Consider the following 18,309-nt stretch of genomic DNA (forward strand, 5'->3'; position numbering starts at 1 on the left):
AAAGATGCAAGAAGCCTGCAAGATGCCACTCTTGCCAGAGCTTGGGTGTTTCATGTCCAGGCTACAGATACACCAAGGCCAAGGTAATATCATCACTCCAGCGGTTCTGCTGAGCTCTGCATGCCTGCATTAATTTTGGACTCTTTTCTGTCTGATCTCTGCATAGTTATGTCCCTCCTGTTCTCTGTAACATCCTGCCACCACTTCATAAAAAGCTAAATATGTAGGACATAAAAGAAACCATGGCTAAGAGTGAGAACAACTTGCAAATCTCCTGATTTATATCTTGAGGACATTTGGCAAGGAACTCGAGGAAATGGCAAGTAATGGTTTTGCAGGAAAGGGGAAGGTTATTTTTTAAGACATTTGTAGGAAAAGACCATGGAAGGCAGGCATAAAGATGATGCAGCTACAGACAGCACTGGGGGACTGTGAGATGCCACGGAAAGGATACGCCAGAAAGTGAGGGCAAGCGTGGTGAGGAGGGCAAAGCACAAGCTGGAAGCCAAGGCCAGACGTGTCTGAAGGGGTCCGGTGAGAGGACGCCAGGTTTGCTCCGAGCCACCAAAAAGCTTCTCGCACAGGTTCACGCTGCGCGGCGTGGTTTGCATCACTGCCTCGCCGGGAGAGGCGATATGATGTCCCACTGACACAGCAGGACAGGGCAAACATTGCAACACTACGGCAAGACACCACTCTCCGCTCTGTGCTATATGAGGAACCGGCTTGCCGAGCTCTGCGAGGTACCAGATGGCTGACCTGGTGGGTTTGCTCACCAAGCCACAAGGCCACTAGTTTGAAAACTAACTACTAATATTCAAAATGAGGTAAGGGTTGGTCTAGCCTCTTCTATGTTTATAAAGGACTGAAAATTTTTTTTTTTTTTTTTTTTTGCCCCGCCACAAATATCTCAAAATAGTTTTTGTTTAGTTCTCAAAATATTCCTGTACGAACCTCCTCTGGGAGTTTAGGAAATAAATAGCTTATCCTGGACAGACTATTTATTTCCAGGATGTTTACTCGTGCAATCCATGTGATTGTAAAGTGCCTCCATTTCTCAAGCTCTCTTTCAGTTCCTTAGGGGCACATAATTTAAACCTAGCAACTTTCCCCATATACTGACAGACTGTTATTCGTAAATATTGAACTGGTAGCTCCAATTCTCTATTCATAGTGCAATTATTAATGTGGCAAGAGAGGGTGGTTTATGATTAGGTTTGAAATGCCCAGACTCCCTGGAACCACAAGTTCAAACCCCAGCGAGATCAGCCCTTCGCCCCTCTGTCTGCGCTAGATGCGCTCCACAACCTCAGGTCACCCGCATAAAGCCCTCAAATTAGGTCTGGCTGATCAGCTTAGATTTTAAAGGTCCACAGGTCATGCTTTGTCCAAAGGGGCTACCCCAATATTTGCGCCCATGCTCCCTCATGCCTCTGCTTGCCCTGCAGTGTTGGGATCGCAGCACCCACCACTGTCACCCACCACAGAGCTGGCTTGCGATTTAGTGGGGCTGGTGCAGCCCCACTGCTTTTCTCTGTCAACAAAAATTACAGTCCTCCACCTGAGCCACACCATTTCAGACCAATGCAATTCTCATCTAAGAGCTGAGATTTTGAAACCACTTTCTTCAGGATAAAATGCTGCCATTTCCACAGTTGTTAGCTGCAAACGCCGTGAAATTCAGACTGCAGCAAGATAACCTTCCGCTTATTCTCACTACCTATTTTCCTAAAAGAAGAACTTTTTCATGGCAGATTTAACATTTGTTTTCTCGTTTATTTCTTGGGCAAGAGAAGCAGTGAGAAAATAAAATCAGGATGGAACAGGTATACTGCATCGACATCCATCCATCCATCAACACACATCCATGTTCTGACAGATCCTCAATGTGCCTTAAGCAGCCATGTGAAGCCAATTAACCACTAGATGTGATTTTGTGATTCAAATAGGCAGCAAGCAGCAGAGATTAAATAGCAATAAACATAGCACAAAGGTAAGTTAGCTAGCCCATTTTCCTATGATTAATTCATCCTAGATTTCTATTTAGTAGTTTATTCAGTTAGCAGCACTGCTGAAGCTCCTAAAAAATCCCAAATGTGTGATTTAGAGAGTCTCTGCAGCAAAGGATGTTGGGAGGCTAGCAGGGCTATAAGAAGCAAAGTAGCAACTGAAGCCAGATCACCTGAGAAGCAGAGGAAGACATCAGGTAGAACCTGGTAGGTCTGGTAAGTATGTTTTCTTTTGTCAAAGTTGCTACAAGGTGCATTCTCCACAGTAGCCTCTGGCATTCTTAAATGGTTTATCCTTCTCTATTGTTTTTAGACTTCTCCCCTCCTTTATTCATAATGGTGTTATTAAAACAACTGAACAGAAAAAGTTTGTTGCTGGTATATATGTGTCTCTAAAGCACAGAAAAGTGTGAAAGAAAAAAAAACCAACCATGCTGTTGTTTTCCTCAGAAGCTCTGGTTCTTTTTATATTATATTCTTTAAAATAATATATATTAAAATAATATATATAATATATTATTATATTATATTCTTTAAAAACTAACTTTAAATAAAAAATAGCTTTTAATTGGCCATCTAAACTTTAATGAGTGAGGGGAAGGCATCAAAATGTATAGCTGAGGATGGGCTTGTGGTGCGGTGATGGTTGCAAACTCCTTCTTATTCCCTATCTAAGTTTAATCATGCAAGCTTACTGACAGTAAGCTTCTATGACAAAGACCAAGGGAAGTCAAGCTGGCTGAGCAGGAAAGGAAAAAGGCAGTGTCTGCAGGCTGAGCGCCGCTTATACTGCGTCACACGAGCTAGCACTGCTAAGAAGTGAGGGGAGAAATGGGTACCCAAATAAAAGTGATAATGGGATTCCTTTTTCCTCCCTTCTCTCCAAGGGGGAAAAAAAAAAAAACACAAAACACCTGACTCTTGCTGCACTGAAGAGTCAGTGCTCCACCTCTTGCCTCCCCTTTAGAAACTCTGCCCCTACACAGGTGCAACACCTTGACAAGGAAGGGAGAACTGGTGCCTTTTACTTCAGCAAAGATCTCTCGCTGTCCTCCTGTGCCCCCTTCATTGTAGTCCCATTGTCCTACCAGCCCCCACCAAGGCCTTTGATCTATAGGGCTTAGAATATGGGCACTTAAAACATATTTCCCCCTTGATGAGCTTCATGCAATCAACCTGCATGAAATATCTGAACTGCCTCATGAAAGCAAAGAGTTCAACAGTTACTAAAGTCCTTAACTGCTCATCTAATTCAGATATTTATCTTAAACTGGATATATTTATCTTGGGCTTCTCCACGTGTAAGAAGTCAAGTTCCTTTTTGCTGGGGGTTGGCAAATGAGTAGGGGAAATGCTACTAACAAAATCAACCTTGCAACCTTGTTGTAAAGTCAGTTGAAAACGGACTCGCACAGAACATGGTTTAGGATCAGCAGAAATAAGCCAAATGCCAAGTAAGTAGGAGGGAATGAGAGGTTTGTGAACCCCCTTTTAAGAAAACAAGAGAAACAAACTGGCAATTGGACTAAGAGATGCTTGTTTGAATCCAGAACTTTGCACATCCCTAGAGCACTTGAATTTTTGCTGCACTGTGGTAATCCCTCTGGTATCTAACAGTTTTCACCTACCCACCCACTGTTAGTGGCTGCAACCCTGGAAGTATATTATTTATATACTCTGAACGACGAAACACTGTCTTAATGATGTTGCAATTAATGAGATCTTAAAAAAATTCTAGTATATGTGGAGCTCCACATGCTGAGGGGTGGGACAGGGGTAAGTGTTGTATGTGTGACAAGCTGTCTTCTAATGTTCAGTTTTCAACGTGGCTGTTTCAAACCCTTGAAGACCACTGATCTAGACAAAGGATAAATTCCATGTAAAGGGAGAATGCAGACATGAAAATAGGAACACCTATTTGTCTTTGCAGCAGCTGAACACCTTACATGGCACCTCTTGCTATGTGAGCAGAGACACAATTTTCTCTTCTTACTTTCTTAAGGCAATAAACCTGACTTCAAGATGTCAGAGGAAGAAGATTCTTTCCTGAATGTTAAAAGATCTCTGAAAAAGCGAATGGTGAAACACAGCACGCCAGTGGACTCAATGCTTTCAAGAACAATGCCATCTCTTACAGATCTGACAAATCAGTCAATCAAGGACCAAAATGTCAGCAAGAGAGTTTATGGATCTCCAATGCCAAAATCAAATCGAAGGAGATCGTTAGCTCAAGTATCATCAGTAAGTGTTGAAGCATACTTCCCCCATATGTCTCCGAAGAGGCTTTCAACAGCGTTTGACTCGCAAGAATTAAACAAAGAGATAAGCCAAAGCTCTCAGGTTGTGTTTTCTAGAAGGAGGCTTTCCACGGTGTTGGCCTCTGAGGAATCAAATGAAGAGCCAAGTGACAAGGTTGTACCAAACACGGAAAGTCAGGCTCCCACCAAAGCATCTGAGGAGGCTGCAGTAACTCGCAAGAGTGGATCTTCATGGCTTGTTACGGGAATACCAGGGATAAAAGATAGCCCGATAGTAAAAACCAGAAAGAAGAAAACTGATAAAGCTCTTGTGGTAATGGCTTTCCTTTAGTTATGAAACAGATAAGCTATACAACTTCCTACCAATGCTGAATATATACAGGTCTTTCTAATAATGTGAGAATATTTTAGTTACGGAACAACTCCACAACTTTATCAGTGAGAACTTGTATTTATGAATTGGGTCATAACCTGCTAGACTCTGTGGTATCATTCCTAATCACAGACTGGATGGGATGCAGTGTTCCAAACTAGTACTTGCTTCAGCTTGTGAGCTTGCGTGACTAGTGTACACTAGTACAAAAGTACATTTTTTTAAATATATCTTTCTTTAGGAGAAATGTAAGAATGGGTAGAAATCAGTGATTTTTTTTCAAGTTTCTTAATGTTGGCAAGTTAACTAAAACTGGAGAAACAAATAATCTACTACTTTCCTTGTTTAATCCAAATTGTAGTGCTTTATAAAAAAAAATGCCAGTCATTGCAAATAGGGTCTTGTGTGCAGTCCTTCAATTAGTGTAGGGTTTCCTTGGGAAAGTTTAGATTAATGGACCTTATGCAGGTCTCTATTCTTCTGTTCTGTGGAGCACAAGAACTCAATTTCCTAGAACTCTGATTATTGGCAAGGGCCCTGTGGAAAGCCCACGGAAAGGATAGGGAGGCAGCAGAGTTAGACTCTGAAGGCTGTCACGTCAGTGTGAAGACATCACATTCTGTTCTGGTTTGTTTTTTGCCCTGTACCATATTGTTCATGGGTGTGTTGGAAACTCAGGAAAACTTGCCCGCTCTGAAAGTAAAGGCTTCTTATCTAAAAACAAGTGAAAACTTCCAGTTGGGTTCATAATGCCTTTGTGTATGTTGTCACCTGCTTTAACAAACAAACATCTGAATGGATTAGGTTGATTAGTATTTCTTTTCTATAACAGAGAAAGAAAGAAAGAGAATGGCTGCTTCGTCAACTTAAAAACATTGAAGAAGCAACTGAACACGAACTGACAATTGAAGAAGCTTGATTGAACTACTTATGGAATTAGTGCCATCACATCCTTCTTGTGGGAATAGCTGGTTCCAGTAAATCACACACCTGACTATAGTGTCTGTTAGACTTCCCCTTTCCTTCAAAAATGTTCTTCTTTTGTTGTTTGGTTGGTTTTATGATTCTTTTTGCCCTTTAAATCTAGGAGGAGTCCGGTACAAATTAAGAAGTGCCTCTACATGACAGCCAATGTTAATTCGTAACGGCTGAAGGCCTGGAACAAAGAAGGGAGGGAGAACTTTGTGTAAGAATCATTCTTCATCCTGCCACAGCTCTTCCTGACCATACTCTTTTGTGTAGTGTTCAAATCTTGTAGGGCTGCTGGTGTTCCTTAAGTGACAAAGTCCCAGTGGCCACAGAAGAGCGCAATCCTGGTTAGCCAAAGGAGAATCTCCTCATCTAAAGAGTAATCAAAACTGATGCAATCGGGAATGTTTTTGCTGCTAGCTGGGGAGATGAGGAAATAGTGAGAGGCACCAAGGAGGGAGGCCACCCTCTAGAGATTACTAATTAATGAGAGTTTGTTTTGAAGTTTTGGCTCAAAATGAGTTTGCCCCAGGCCTGGACTGTAAATGCACCTCACTGTTGCACTGGAGATCCTTAACGCTCAATTCTGTGCTCTGAGGGGTTATGGGGCTTCTGTTTTTCCCTGGAGCTGCTGCACGGAGGGGAAGAAGGGTGTCTTCCCTGACAGCTCTAGTGGCAAAATGGCAATTTAGCTCAGAGCAACTCTTTCTGAAGCACCGGTCAAGAAGTGATGCAAAAAGCATAATGCTCATGTTAGTTCCTACTGCTGTCTGCCACTTAATCTTTAGGCAGAGCTTAACACTTCTAAGTGATCTATGGGGTGTCACCAACAGGGATCCAGAACGGATTTACTGCATGCACACACATATCCCTGCATTTGTGTGGCTGTACTGATTTTTTCAGCCTGTCCCAGGCCCTATCTAATTACTCCAAAGGGGAGAGGTCCTGTTCAAAAGAAGCTGCAAATTAAGGATGGAGGCAAGGGAAGCTTTTTAATTTCCTTCTTACACACTGAAACTTGCATTAGCTCACGTCCAAGATGGCAGAGAAACAGGAGCATGGCCCAAGCCAACGTTATGAGACAGGCTAACCAATAGCAGCTGTGTTACACTCAAAAATGTGAGCAGCGTTGTGGTTTTACAACCTCTCTCAGGATTTAAAAGGAATTAGGATGTTTATGCTAATGATTCCTGAAGTGAAACTCTTCAGAGTTTCTCAGGAGAACAGCCTTGTCCTCAGACCTGGCTTTCTGTGGTAGCCAGGCAGTGGGGTGATGTTGCCCCTCAGGTCACCAGCCAAGGCATGCTTACTTGGTCTGATGTTTAGTTAATGTTCTGGTATTTGTTTGTGTGTGTTACCCAGGCTGCTTGTCTGGCCTCCACAGGTTCCTCTGGCAACCAGGGAGCTGCTGGCTGATGTAGATCACAAGCTGCTTTTGAGATAAAATAGGCATGGCTGCAGATGTGCTGCTATTCCCCTTGAGCTTGCAGGCATTTCATCAGCATCTATGATTTGTGCCAGGGGCTGAACTAACATCAGGCAAGTGCAAGGTTAGCGTAAAACCCTCCTCTACCCCTGGGACAAGCACAGATTAGTCTGGCCGCATGACCCAGTGCTTAATCCAAATGACCCAGTTCTGTCTCTTGTTTATTTGTACCTTCCCAGATAGCCAGTTCCACTTGTTCCTTCTTCAGGCTTCTCATCCTGGTCTCAGCGAGTCTTGATACTGCTTCTGCTTTTCTCTCTCCCACTCACCTCTCGAAGTCACTCTTGGCTCCTGCCTGAGCCCATCCAGTTCTCTGGTCTTCAAAGGTCTCTATCTAATGTCTTCTCCAATCTGGCCTCTAGCGGCTTCCATCCTGATAAGACACACAAGTCTTCTGTCTTCTGTGCCTGCTCTTTGCTGCTGGGTTCCTTGCCCATCTGATACCCTCCAGTACCTGATGTCAGTCTGCCACCAAAACTCAGCCTCAGCTGTCAGACCCCTAAAGTGCCTTTGTCTACTTAGGTTGACCCCCTCCATGATGCCAGGCCAAGTGGAAAGGTCATTAAAGGCCAGTTGGACCAAGTTCCCAGCCCTTAGCAGGCCAGGGATGTAGTTGCTGGGAAAGTCCTTCTCAGGCCCTGCTTCAGGCTACATCAAATGCAAGAGGAATCCAGGGAATATGGGTGCTTAACATCTAAGAGGTCTTTGGGTTTGTGCCAAGTGCAACGCAAAACTTTCTAAGATTCAGGACACAGTAAATGCTGGGAAAGTTTTCCAGGGAACAAGGCTGCTGTCCTGCCAGATTCATGGAACTAGTTGGTGCCAATAAAATCCCAGAGATTTTCCTCGGTGGCGGGAAACAAATTGCCCGGAGTGGTAACACAGAATTGACTTTGACTTGGTCTTTGCAAGTCCTGAAGCTGTATCAGACAGGCAGATGCAAAAAACTAAAGGCTTTCAGGATTTTGGAAACTACTTCTATTTCCTCTGTCTGGAATGTTTAAAAAGAAATACAAAAGACTGCATAGCATTTATCTCGCAGTAATTTAGGTCCACACGAATTTGCAAAAGTCACAATATTGCTTTGATAGCCTTTCATGAGAAAATATTAATAGACTTAATTGGTGCTTCAGGGGGTTTCTGAAATGTGTCTGATACTCTACATCAACAGTATTATTGTTAATTATAAGTTAGAATACCGAGGGACTTCAACCAGACCTATATAGTACTAAACTGCATGTTAACCCCTAATGAATGATGTTCCCAAAGAAAGGCTTGTCTCTAATTTTTAAAAGCCAGGATCTTAGGGAATATGAAACTACATACATCAAACTACAGATACAAACCCACACTGCTATTATTGCACTTCACATATAAGTATATCCATTGGGACAAAATGAAAAAAACCCTAGTATTTCTTTTGTTTTCAGGGTTTGCACTTTCATTTGTTTCTCCAGTAGACTGCCAAGTCTGCTGGAGTTTAAGGTTTAAGTTTAATGATACAGCTAGTTTTCTGTTACAGTGTGCACATACACTTTGAAAAGAACAGGCTTTGAGAAAGGCACTAGTAGTATGCGGTTCCAATGTTGTTTAATGTCCATCCTCTAGTGGCAACAATGGCGAATTACTGTTTGGTTAGCAGCTCTTCATGTGCAAAGTTCCTTTATGGATATTTATACTGCAGTATCACCACAGTATAAAAAACCCAAAACTTAAAAGCAGCCTAGAGTCCAACACCTCCAAAAAACAGGCCTCTCTAATTATCAGGGACCTTAAGTACGGATTGCAGGTGTTGAAGTTGGAAAAGATTAGGGATTATGGACACCAGATTCTTAGGAGAAGATAACCCCCAAGGCATCATGTTTTCTAAAATAAAAAGCCCTTTTTCTGTGTGGATGAATGTGAACCAGAGTTGCAACAGGTTCTTGAGCCTTGGTCTTGTCCTGGCTTTCAAATGCAACACTGGACATGTTTGTAAGTTCAGAGCAGCCTTCCCACCGAGGGTGTTCTTTTAGGGCCGTATTTTTCCTGTAGGAGCTAAGCTATGACCTTGACCTAGGCAACTGTTTTCAGTACACTTGTCTCTGAACGGATATTACACAATCTACCTGCTGATGGTGACTAAGCATGATGTTGGATGGGGAAGAACGAAAACACTACCAAGAACAGAGGGAAGAGACAGAAGTGTCTTCACCCTGGATTTATGAGCTCGGCCTTGTTCCCACTGAAGCAATGGTAACGCTCCTGTTGACAGAGCTGGGAGCGCTCTGCCCAGCTGCAGTGCTGCTGTAGGAGGCCAGATTGAAGAAAAAAATGTTTAGCACACATATTTAACATATTTCAGATTTAAATAACACAGAACTGGTAACTAAGTTACTTTGTCGCTGATCATAGCTGAACAATTTTAGGATAACTAGGAAAAGTAGAAAACTCTTAAACAAAAACAGATTTTTTTTTTTTTTCTCCCTAAATCGCAACACAGTTACATTCCTGCTATGGACAAAACCCTGAGTAATATATCACACAGCAGTATCACTGACCTGTACTCTAGTATGTTTTGTTCTACAGGGCATACAAGCACAGAAGTCTCCCTAAGCTCCATCTGTTATTGCGGTCCACAATGCCTATTAAAACAGCTCACTCCTCAATGCTTCCAACTTAATAGAAAAAAAGGAACAAACATACTGAAGTTTTGACTGAGCCTAGCAGCACCTAGGAAAGTTGGACCAGTTGAAGCTATTGGGCAACAATTTCAAATGTTATTAAAAGCTAGACCCCGGCCCAACTCCCGGGCCCCCCCCCAGGGCCCGCCCCCCCCCCCCCCCCCCGAAAAGTCTGATCTGCTGGTCAGTCCTTGTACTGCTCTGTAGGTACCTAATGCCCCTATGCAATGAAATTTTGTTTGATGGTGCAGTCAGTCCCAATGGACATGCAAACCCCCTGTAGAGCTTGACAGCAGCTCCTGGTTGCCAGCCTCCCAGGTCTGCCCATGCACGTGGTCTCACAGCACTTTGCACCAGTCCCACCCCTCCACCCTGAAATGGGACCTGTGTGCAGGAGGTGTGTGGCAGACACCAGGCAGACACGAGGTAGATCTATCTGCCTTTAGTTTCAGCAGCCCACAGGAAAAAACTCCGGGAAGACGGCATTTCCAATCCCCTTCTCATCTGAGACAGGACCTTGAAACCAAGCGTCCTAGGTCACAAGGCAGTAATCACCATCTCCAGACTTGCTGGGGAGTCAGGGCTTTTAAGTGTTACCTGTCAAAGTTGTTCCACTTTGCCTAAGTATCCATTAAAAAAGAAGATTGAGCTTGCATCATAGGTCAGTGACTCACTGTCCTGCATCTGTGGTATTTTATGTCTTGAAGGTTTGGGGGGGGGTGGGGGTGTTCTGGTTTAATTCATTTTTATTGAAGAAATGGAAAGAAGAAGGGGAAAAACATCCTTCATTACTCCCAGGGAGCAAAAAAAGAAAGAAAGAAATCATTTCTTTTCTGCTTCTTACTGTTGCTGCCATTTTGATCCCTTTTGTTGTCCTCCATTTCATCCTTTTGGCCTTTCCTAGCTCCACATGTATGTCCTCTTCTAACTGGCTTCTGCTTTCAGCTCCTCATGTCATTGCAGGTTTGTCCCCTGTAGTGACCTTCTACTGGCAGATACCGTAAGCCTCCTAAAGCTTACGTCTTACACCTTCTTCTAAAGAGGAGATGCCAGCAATGAAAGGGGAAAAGAAATATCTCATACCTCTAGAATAGGAAAACAAAGGTTCTCTTCCTAGAAATGGAATAATCCAACTTCCTAGTATAGAAAGGTGATGTGAATTCAGGTATAGGAAAGAAAGCATGGGCAGCATACTGCTGACAAATTTACCGGGAGAGAAACTGGGCCCAAAAAAGCACTTACAAGATGCCTAGGTAAAATGGGTTTCAAAGTATACTTCCCAGCCAAGAGAGCACTGAGCAATTTGTTGCATCATACAGCATGCAATTAAATCAAACTGGTGCTGTGTGAGAGTATTCATACAAAGGAGAGGGGTGCTTTAGCACTTGTTGCTCCTCTCTAAGAAAAAAAACACACAAAACCCCCAAACCTGCGCAAACCATAGCTCAACAACAGCAACAGGCTTTGCCACTGTGGGAGGGAAGGCATTACAAGTAGGCGGAAGGCTTAAAATTGCAATCGAAAACTTCTAATTACAACACGTATGCTAACGCGGATACGTGTTATAATTGTAACTATGCTAGAGGGAAGAAAGAAGGGGTGGAACTGGGATGGTAGAGAAAGAAGTGCTGTTTGGCATCCTGAACGCCCCTGGTTGCCTGAGAAAAAGTCCACTGAGACCATAGGATTAGAAATTACACTACAAAGGTTATGATGCAAGCATACAAATCAATAGTGTATCCTGACCTTGACTAGCATATTCAGTAGCAGGTGAGTGGTTTTGGCCACAACTGGGTGATGATAAAAATTGATTCAAGAAAAGAAAACACAGAGCAAAGCTATTACATGAGACTGGCAAAATGAAAAGACTGTGATGACTACACTTGCAGAAGAGATGAACAAGGCAAGCAAAAACACAAGAGCAGACTTATGACACCTAAAAGGTGGATTGGCCATTCCAGTTTCTCAGAATGCAAAATCAGTGGAGTTAAATAAGACTAGAACTGATATTTTAAAAGGTGTATTTTTTGCATATACTTAATAAGTCTGTAAAGCCTGTTTTCACTAGAAAGATATCTTTGAGAAAATTATCAAATCAGAGCGGGGAGGGGGAAGCGCTATATATGAAAATGTAGAAAATTACATTAAAAAGGCGGTGGTGTTGGGGGAGTTGTTTATTTTTGCATGTTGACCATGTCATGGTCAACCCGTCGCTGATTGTAATAACAGCAACAACCACAAAAAAATGAAAGTCTTACTTTTATAGTTACACATACATGCATTTCTACAACAGCTCCATTAATCAGATTTCATGAGAGAAAAGCTTTTGAGACATCTAATAATTCTTCTCTGTGTCTGCCTTAGTTTTTATAACTGACCCCTCATCACCAAGCTGTGGGTCACTAGAAGTTTTATTCCTTTCCAGGTGTCTCTGCTACAGAAGGCAAAATCACAGTGATTTATTGAATGCAGTCAAATTCCTATTTGTAAAGAGAGGCACTCTGCTTTCATCTGTAAGAAAGTGCCTTGACAATCTAATCTTGGCTTTTTGCTTTGTTTCATTATACATTAATTATATTGATTTTTTTTTTTTAATCCAGTAACTCTGTGTGATCTCTGTGTTTGATGGCAGAGATTATTTATACAGTAGGTCAGGCAAATATTCGTGTGACATTCAATCTTATCTCCAGTGTGATTTTGATATAATAACAGGCAGGATTAACCCCTTCATGTCTCTATTTTCAAAAAGTGCTCTCCTTCAAGGAGCCTTTAAACTGCTGACAAGTAGAGTTAGCAGCTTCAGTTTTCTCTAAAATGCTTGCTGAGGTGCATTCGCCCAAGAGTAGGTGCCACGCAGGGTGACCTGCCTGGACGAGGGTGTTGTGCCTCACAGTTACTTTGGTCTTCGGGCTGTTCTCCTACCTCTTCGCACAGAAAGCAAGCCCTGCTCCCCGCACACCAGAAGGTCCGGGGGTCCCAGGCAGAGGCCAGCACCTCTGAGCATCTTCCTTCCTCTGGACAGCGTGAACTTGCCTACACCTCACTGTGGATCCCCTGCAAAGAGTTTGAAATAGTAAGTACATGTAGGTTAAGGCTGCAGTGAGCATCCAAAGCTTTCACACTTGATAACTATCGGGCACGAATTCAGCGGTGGAGGTGTTTGAATAGCTCAGGCAGCCCTGAATCCCGGCAGCAGCAGCTTACCTGGTTTCAGTTCTCTGTGCAAGCCTCAAGCCCTCCAGAACTGACTGCAGTCCCAGACTCCGGTCTCCCGTCCTCTGGGGAAACAGTAGAGGCTCTGAAACCTGAAAAAAAAAGTACTCTTGTTATTGCTAGCAACAATATTATAATAACAATTAGTAGCAATGACATTGCTGAAATCAGAAATGCCCCAGGACAAAAGGCAGGAACAGATTTCTTGACAAAAGCAGCCAGGCAAAACGTAAGAACCAGTGCAGAAGTGAATAGCCTAAATGTGGAAGACAATCGTAAATGATCCAGAGAAATGTGCGCTCCTGTTTTAACAGCGTATCATTTTGCTGTCAGTAACAGCCCTCTTGCTGGCTTGCCGGGAATTCCAGGCTGCTGCCTCCTGCAGCCCAGCCCCTGTTCCCCTGGTACGCTCAGTTCGGGCGTGTTTGTCCCCCAGTTTTGGCTTCTCACTTCATAGGACGGATAACCAGAGAAAATGGACTTCTTGACTTATTCGTATTTTTATTAGCATTTTTAAAAGGATAAAAACATGAAAGAACAGCATCTTACATTCTAGTACTAACAGCCAAATATACTCAGAGAGGAGAAAAGCCTTCTTGAAGCCTCAGAAGAAAAGCGCAGGAACTTGAAACTGCCTCCCCTCCATTTTTGGGTTAGCAGTAAGCTCCTTCAAAAATCCAGCCTCTCTACTGCGAAAGAGAATAGCCACTGTTGTGTTTGATGAGGTATATACCAATATAAATGAATTATTGTTGGCTGTTGTCCCACGGACACCTTGCCCCCCGAGTTGTCCGCCGGGCTGTGACATGACTATGATGCCCCTGGTCTGGGGCTGGATCTCACTTTTTCTCCGTCAGTACTGCCTACCTGTCTCCCTCCTGCACGGGGAAAGGCTGGTTCCTGGAAAGCCGTGTATGAGTTTGGGGAGGGAAGGGGAGTTTCATGTGCATCCTGGCATTTAAGCCGTGTGACATTCAAGTGAGCAGGAGCCTTCTGTTACTGTCTCAAACAGTCCTTCACATCAGATGCCTTAATATGTATTTGAAAGCCCTACTACATTTAAATGGCTTTTAGAGTAAATCTCGGGGGAATTTACCTTTCCTTTATCAGGATACGATAGCAACCACTTAAGAAAGTCAACCTAACGGTGGTGAAGGCTGGAGACTTCTGTCATCAGTGCCCACAGCCCTGGAGGACTGCAGCGCAGGGCACATCACCTGCCGGCGGGTGCTCTTTTCTCTTTCTGGGCCCGGAGAGACACGCTGGCTGGAGAATACAAAGAGATTTAAACAGCTGATGCTAGTTTGGGTGCCTGGAGCCAGCGCTAAAAGCCCCATTTACATTTTTCGAAGCCCCTGCTAAGCTATCGCTCGCTCTGGTAGGCACCGAAAAGCCTTTACTTCCACGGCTGGTCCCCGGGAATAGCCCTGCCTGGGGTTAGTGATGCTGTTAGTGACGAGTACAGCAGAAGGGGTGAAGCAGAAGCTTTTGTACATTAACTCTCCGCAGAGGAACTCGCGCTCTGCAGCGTGCTTTCAGCTTGTAAGTCAAAGTGTTGCTGCATCATTTCTCCAGCTAAGCAAACTCACACTTGTGCCATCACTGCATGGAGCAGCTGGCCCGTGGTAGGATGACTAAAGGACTTTAACCTGTCTTGCTAAAAAATAATCATCTGGCTGGTCTATGCACGCACAACATTGTGAACAAGGCATTTTACTCAGCGCCCAAACGCTTTGGGTGCCACCGAGGAAATAAATTACTTTTTCCTCTCTTTTTTTTGAACCTGACAACCTATGATTCGATGCAGAAAGTCCACAGCCTTCCCTAGCTAGACTTGCCATGTGACAGCCTCTCACTTTTCTTCTCTTACTAGAGTTTCTGCAGTTTTAGGTATTTCTAAAATATTTTCCACATTCTAGCAAAACTAATTGCTGGGGAAAAAAAAATAGCAAAAGTCAGTCTGCAAAAGTTAGTGGAACACAGACTTGGAACACCTCATTATCAGCATCCAGAATCTAATTCTAAAAGCCATGCTTACTCAACCAGAATAGAAAAATAATACCAAATGGCATCTATGTCATTGCCACAAAGCAACAACAAATAATCAATGAATGCTTGAATCAAATTATTCATCAGTAATCTAAGCACCATCAATTACTTGGATAAAAAATTCCTAAAAATCCATAGAGCTGAAATAAAGCTTTTTTGATAGGGGATAAGCAACAGAGAAGAACCTAGGGTTTTCGTATTTCTATCAGTCATAGCTGTTTCTCTTCACGTGCCTGATGCCGTATGTGTGTGTATCACACAGTAGTTTTGGATATTAAGCTTACAATTCAGGATTAGTTTCTTACCTAAAGAATAATAATGAGGATATTCCAGCGGTTGTTTGGGTTTTTTTTTTAAACATATTGAGAGAAGCAGTCCCGGTAGGAAATTATCTGGCAAGTCACTTGAACTTTTGGTGATTAGAGGATAAAGATCACTTTTACACAAACTTATATAAAACTTTATGTTCTATGAGTCACCCCACGTGGCTTTAAAGAAAAAAAATTTTTTAAATCCCAAACTTTATTTAACATGCAAAATGAGGTCATTGGCTAAGAATTATTAAGAAACCAATGGGAAAAGGCTTGTAGAAAAGTAACCCTTGCCCAGGATTCATGTGGTGTCTTTCGACAAGTGGTTCAAACTGGGGGACAACAGTTGGAACACCTAAAACTTACCATCAAAAGTCTTCAGTAAACACAACTTTACATCACGGATGTTTTTAACCTCCTGACTCTTATCTGTTTGTGTTCTTTAAAGCAATGTCAAGGTCAGAGATGGAGATTGGTGGATGAGTTGTAGTATTACATCAAACAGAGCCTACATAAACATATACACTGCTTTCACTTCATTGACGTCCCATGGCCTATACAAAAGCATTGCCTTGTTGATTCATACTGCCCTAAGTTATCATAACCCGTTCTAACGTATGCTCATTATATTTGTATAAATGAAATACGAAGGGACTGATTTTTATGGGTCTACCTTTTGTGCAGAAGAACATCTGCTCACAAAGTCTGCTTTAGCAGTTTTCGAGGTTTCCTCAGTTTGATTGTGCAAAGGACATCAAGGGGAAAAAAGGCTGCCCCATCATTTAGAGTTGACCTGCAATCATAAAGGAAACAAAACAAAACCACCTTCAAAATGTTTTATAATCTATGGGGATTTTTTGTTTTTGTTTTTTTTTTTTTAAAATCTTACTGAGTAAACTGAAAAAACCTGGCTTCTGAAAGGCTGCCAGTTGTTAGGAACTGCCTAGGCAGTTCAGATACTGCCAGCTGCCCGACAGCAAGGAAAAATATGCCAAAGACATGATGGTGCTTTGGAAGAATGAGACTCTTCGGAAACTAATGGAAGTTTTGTGACGCAGGCCTGTGCGTCAGACAAGGACATTCTTGCATTAGGTGTCTGTCTTTATCTGGTTATTTAAAAAAGATGGTGATGAGTTAAAAAATCCTTTTTAAAAACACTTCCCGTGTATCATTAAAAGCTATTTCCTCTCAGTTCACGTCCTTTTTTTTTTTTTTAAAGACAGAAAAACTGCAGGCAGGACGGTGGCAGTCACACTGGAGTACAGTCATTTCGGGGGCAAGTAGCTTATGTTAAGCAGTCAGTAGCAGAATGCTCCTCAATTCTGTTCATACAAAGCTATCTAACACAGCAGAGAGACATACATAGATAAGTGAATGAATACATGCATACACATAAACAAATGCATACGAGCTCTTTGGGTCTTTGTCTTTTTCCAACTGGGTCTACTTTTCATTTGTAATTTGTTTCCATGTTTCTTCATGAAAGGGACTTTGTTGTGCATCGTTTTCTTTTTCTCTTTGAGGGAGGAAAGAAGACATATTTCTGTATATTTTTCACTTCACATCATTGAATGGTAAGAGAATCGCGCTTTTCTAAGACGTACAAGAATAATTAGAAATGAAAGGGGGGCAAAGAGTATTAGAGCTTGACAAGTCTAATTGCGATGGTCTGCAGAAAGTGCCTCGCCCTAGGTTTTTCAGCCCAAATTTGCTCCTGGTCAGACATGTGAGGTCCACAGAATTCTTTTGAAAGTTGTAAGATTAGTTTTGTTTAAAACGCTTAAAAATGCTAGTGAGTTTTAAGGGCTGCCAACTTTTCTGTATCCAGATAGAGATCCCTAAACCGACCTGAGTTAATAAATAAATAAATAAATACAATTAGATGAAGCAGTTAGTTAGCTGAAAAATGTCTCAAGTTATAAAAGCCTGTAACCACTGAGAGTACTTTTAAGAGCCGAGTTATGAATATAGGGGCTTAAAAATTTGCTACATTATAAATAAAACTTTTGGCATCAATACCCAAAAATGAAGAGTGAATAATAGAAGGTTAAACAATGCTCTGCAGTTCTGCTTCAGCTTCTTTCACACAAGTGACGTATTTACCAAAGAGGAGAACTAAATGCAAAACAAACAAACAAACAAACAAAAATCATGCTACATTCGATGACTTGACAGTGGAATTTGCTATTTCGAGCTCGGTACATACCGCAAATACCAGGATAAAATAATCTGTTCAGCACAGTGAAGTTTGAATACTTTTGCTTTTATTGTAGGACAACCGTTGCATGCAAAGGAGAAGAAAAGGAAAGCGTCTTTACTTTTTTTCCCCGCCGGGTGGGACATGAGAGGATGGCGAGGGTGACGGGACGGCCGGCGAAGCGGACCATCCCCTCATCCCGGATTTCTGCCCAGTGTGACAACCCCTGGTTCCCCCCGTGCCTGTTTTGGGGACTCCCCCCCCCCGGCCCAGCCCCGGCCCGGCCCCGCCGCGCAGCCCCCGCGGGTTCCCCCGGGACCCGCCGCCCCCGGGGGGTGGGGGGGGACGACGGACCCGGGGGCTTCGTGGCCGGGGAGGGTGTCCTCGGTGGGACCTCCGTGTCCTCCTGACCCGCGGCCGCATGCCGAAAACTAAACCGAGGGTTTGTTGCAGGGGTTGCTGTGGGAATACGAACTCGGGTGCTTCAGTTTCAACGGGATTCCCCCCCCCCCATTTTTTTTTTTTTTAACCATTGACATGTTTCTCGAATGTCAGGGACAGGGGACGTTTGTGACAGGCAGGAGGGGATAACTCTTCCCCCCCCACCTCCCGCCACATTCTTCCTTGTTAACCGTGCTCGGGCGGTGAGGTGGGGGGCGAGGGAATAAAAGCATTCCTGCACGTCTGGAGGAAAGAAAAAAAAAAAAAAGATGCTAAAGGGGGAAAGTGAAAGGGGAGGGGAAGCGCGGCCCGGGGGCTCGAAGCGCCAGCGCCACGACGC

The 18,309-nt window shown here is 43.1% G+C and overlaps 2 protein-coding genes across 2 annotated transcripts in view; both read left to right on the top strand.

The window, feature by feature from the left end:
* The window catches only part of ADCY1 (adenylate cyclase 1 (brain)), a 127,852-nt gene extending 126,149 nt beyond the window's left edge, over positions 1-1,703 (top strand). Inside the window, exon 22 of the mRNA XM_010577084.1 lies at positions 1,692-1,703. The gene's annotated coding sequence lies outside the window, so the exon portion shown is untranslated. The remainder of the gene's footprint in view (positions 1-1,691) is intronic.
* Positions 1,704-4,031: 2,328 nt separating this feature from the next.
* IGFBP1 (insulin-like growth factor binding protein 1) overlaps positions 4,032-18,309 on the top strand; it is a 19,529-nt gene continuing 5,251 nt past the window's right edge. Inside the window, exon 1 of the mRNA XM_010577097.1 lies at positions 4,032-4,580. Within this exon, the coding sequence (XP_010575399.1) occupies positions 4,032-4,580 (549 nt within the window). The remainder of the gene's footprint in view (positions 4,581-18,309) is intronic.

Source organism: Haliaeetus leucocephalus, unplaced genomic scaffold, assembly GCF_000737465.1.
Source record: "Haliaeetus leucocephalus isolate CR32 unplaced genomic scaffold, Haliaeetus_leucocephalus-4.0 Scaffold41, whole genome shotgun sequence".
Lineage (NCBI taxonomy): Eukaryota > Metazoa > Chordata > Aves > Accipitriformes > Accipitridae > Haliaeetus > Haliaeetus leucocephalus.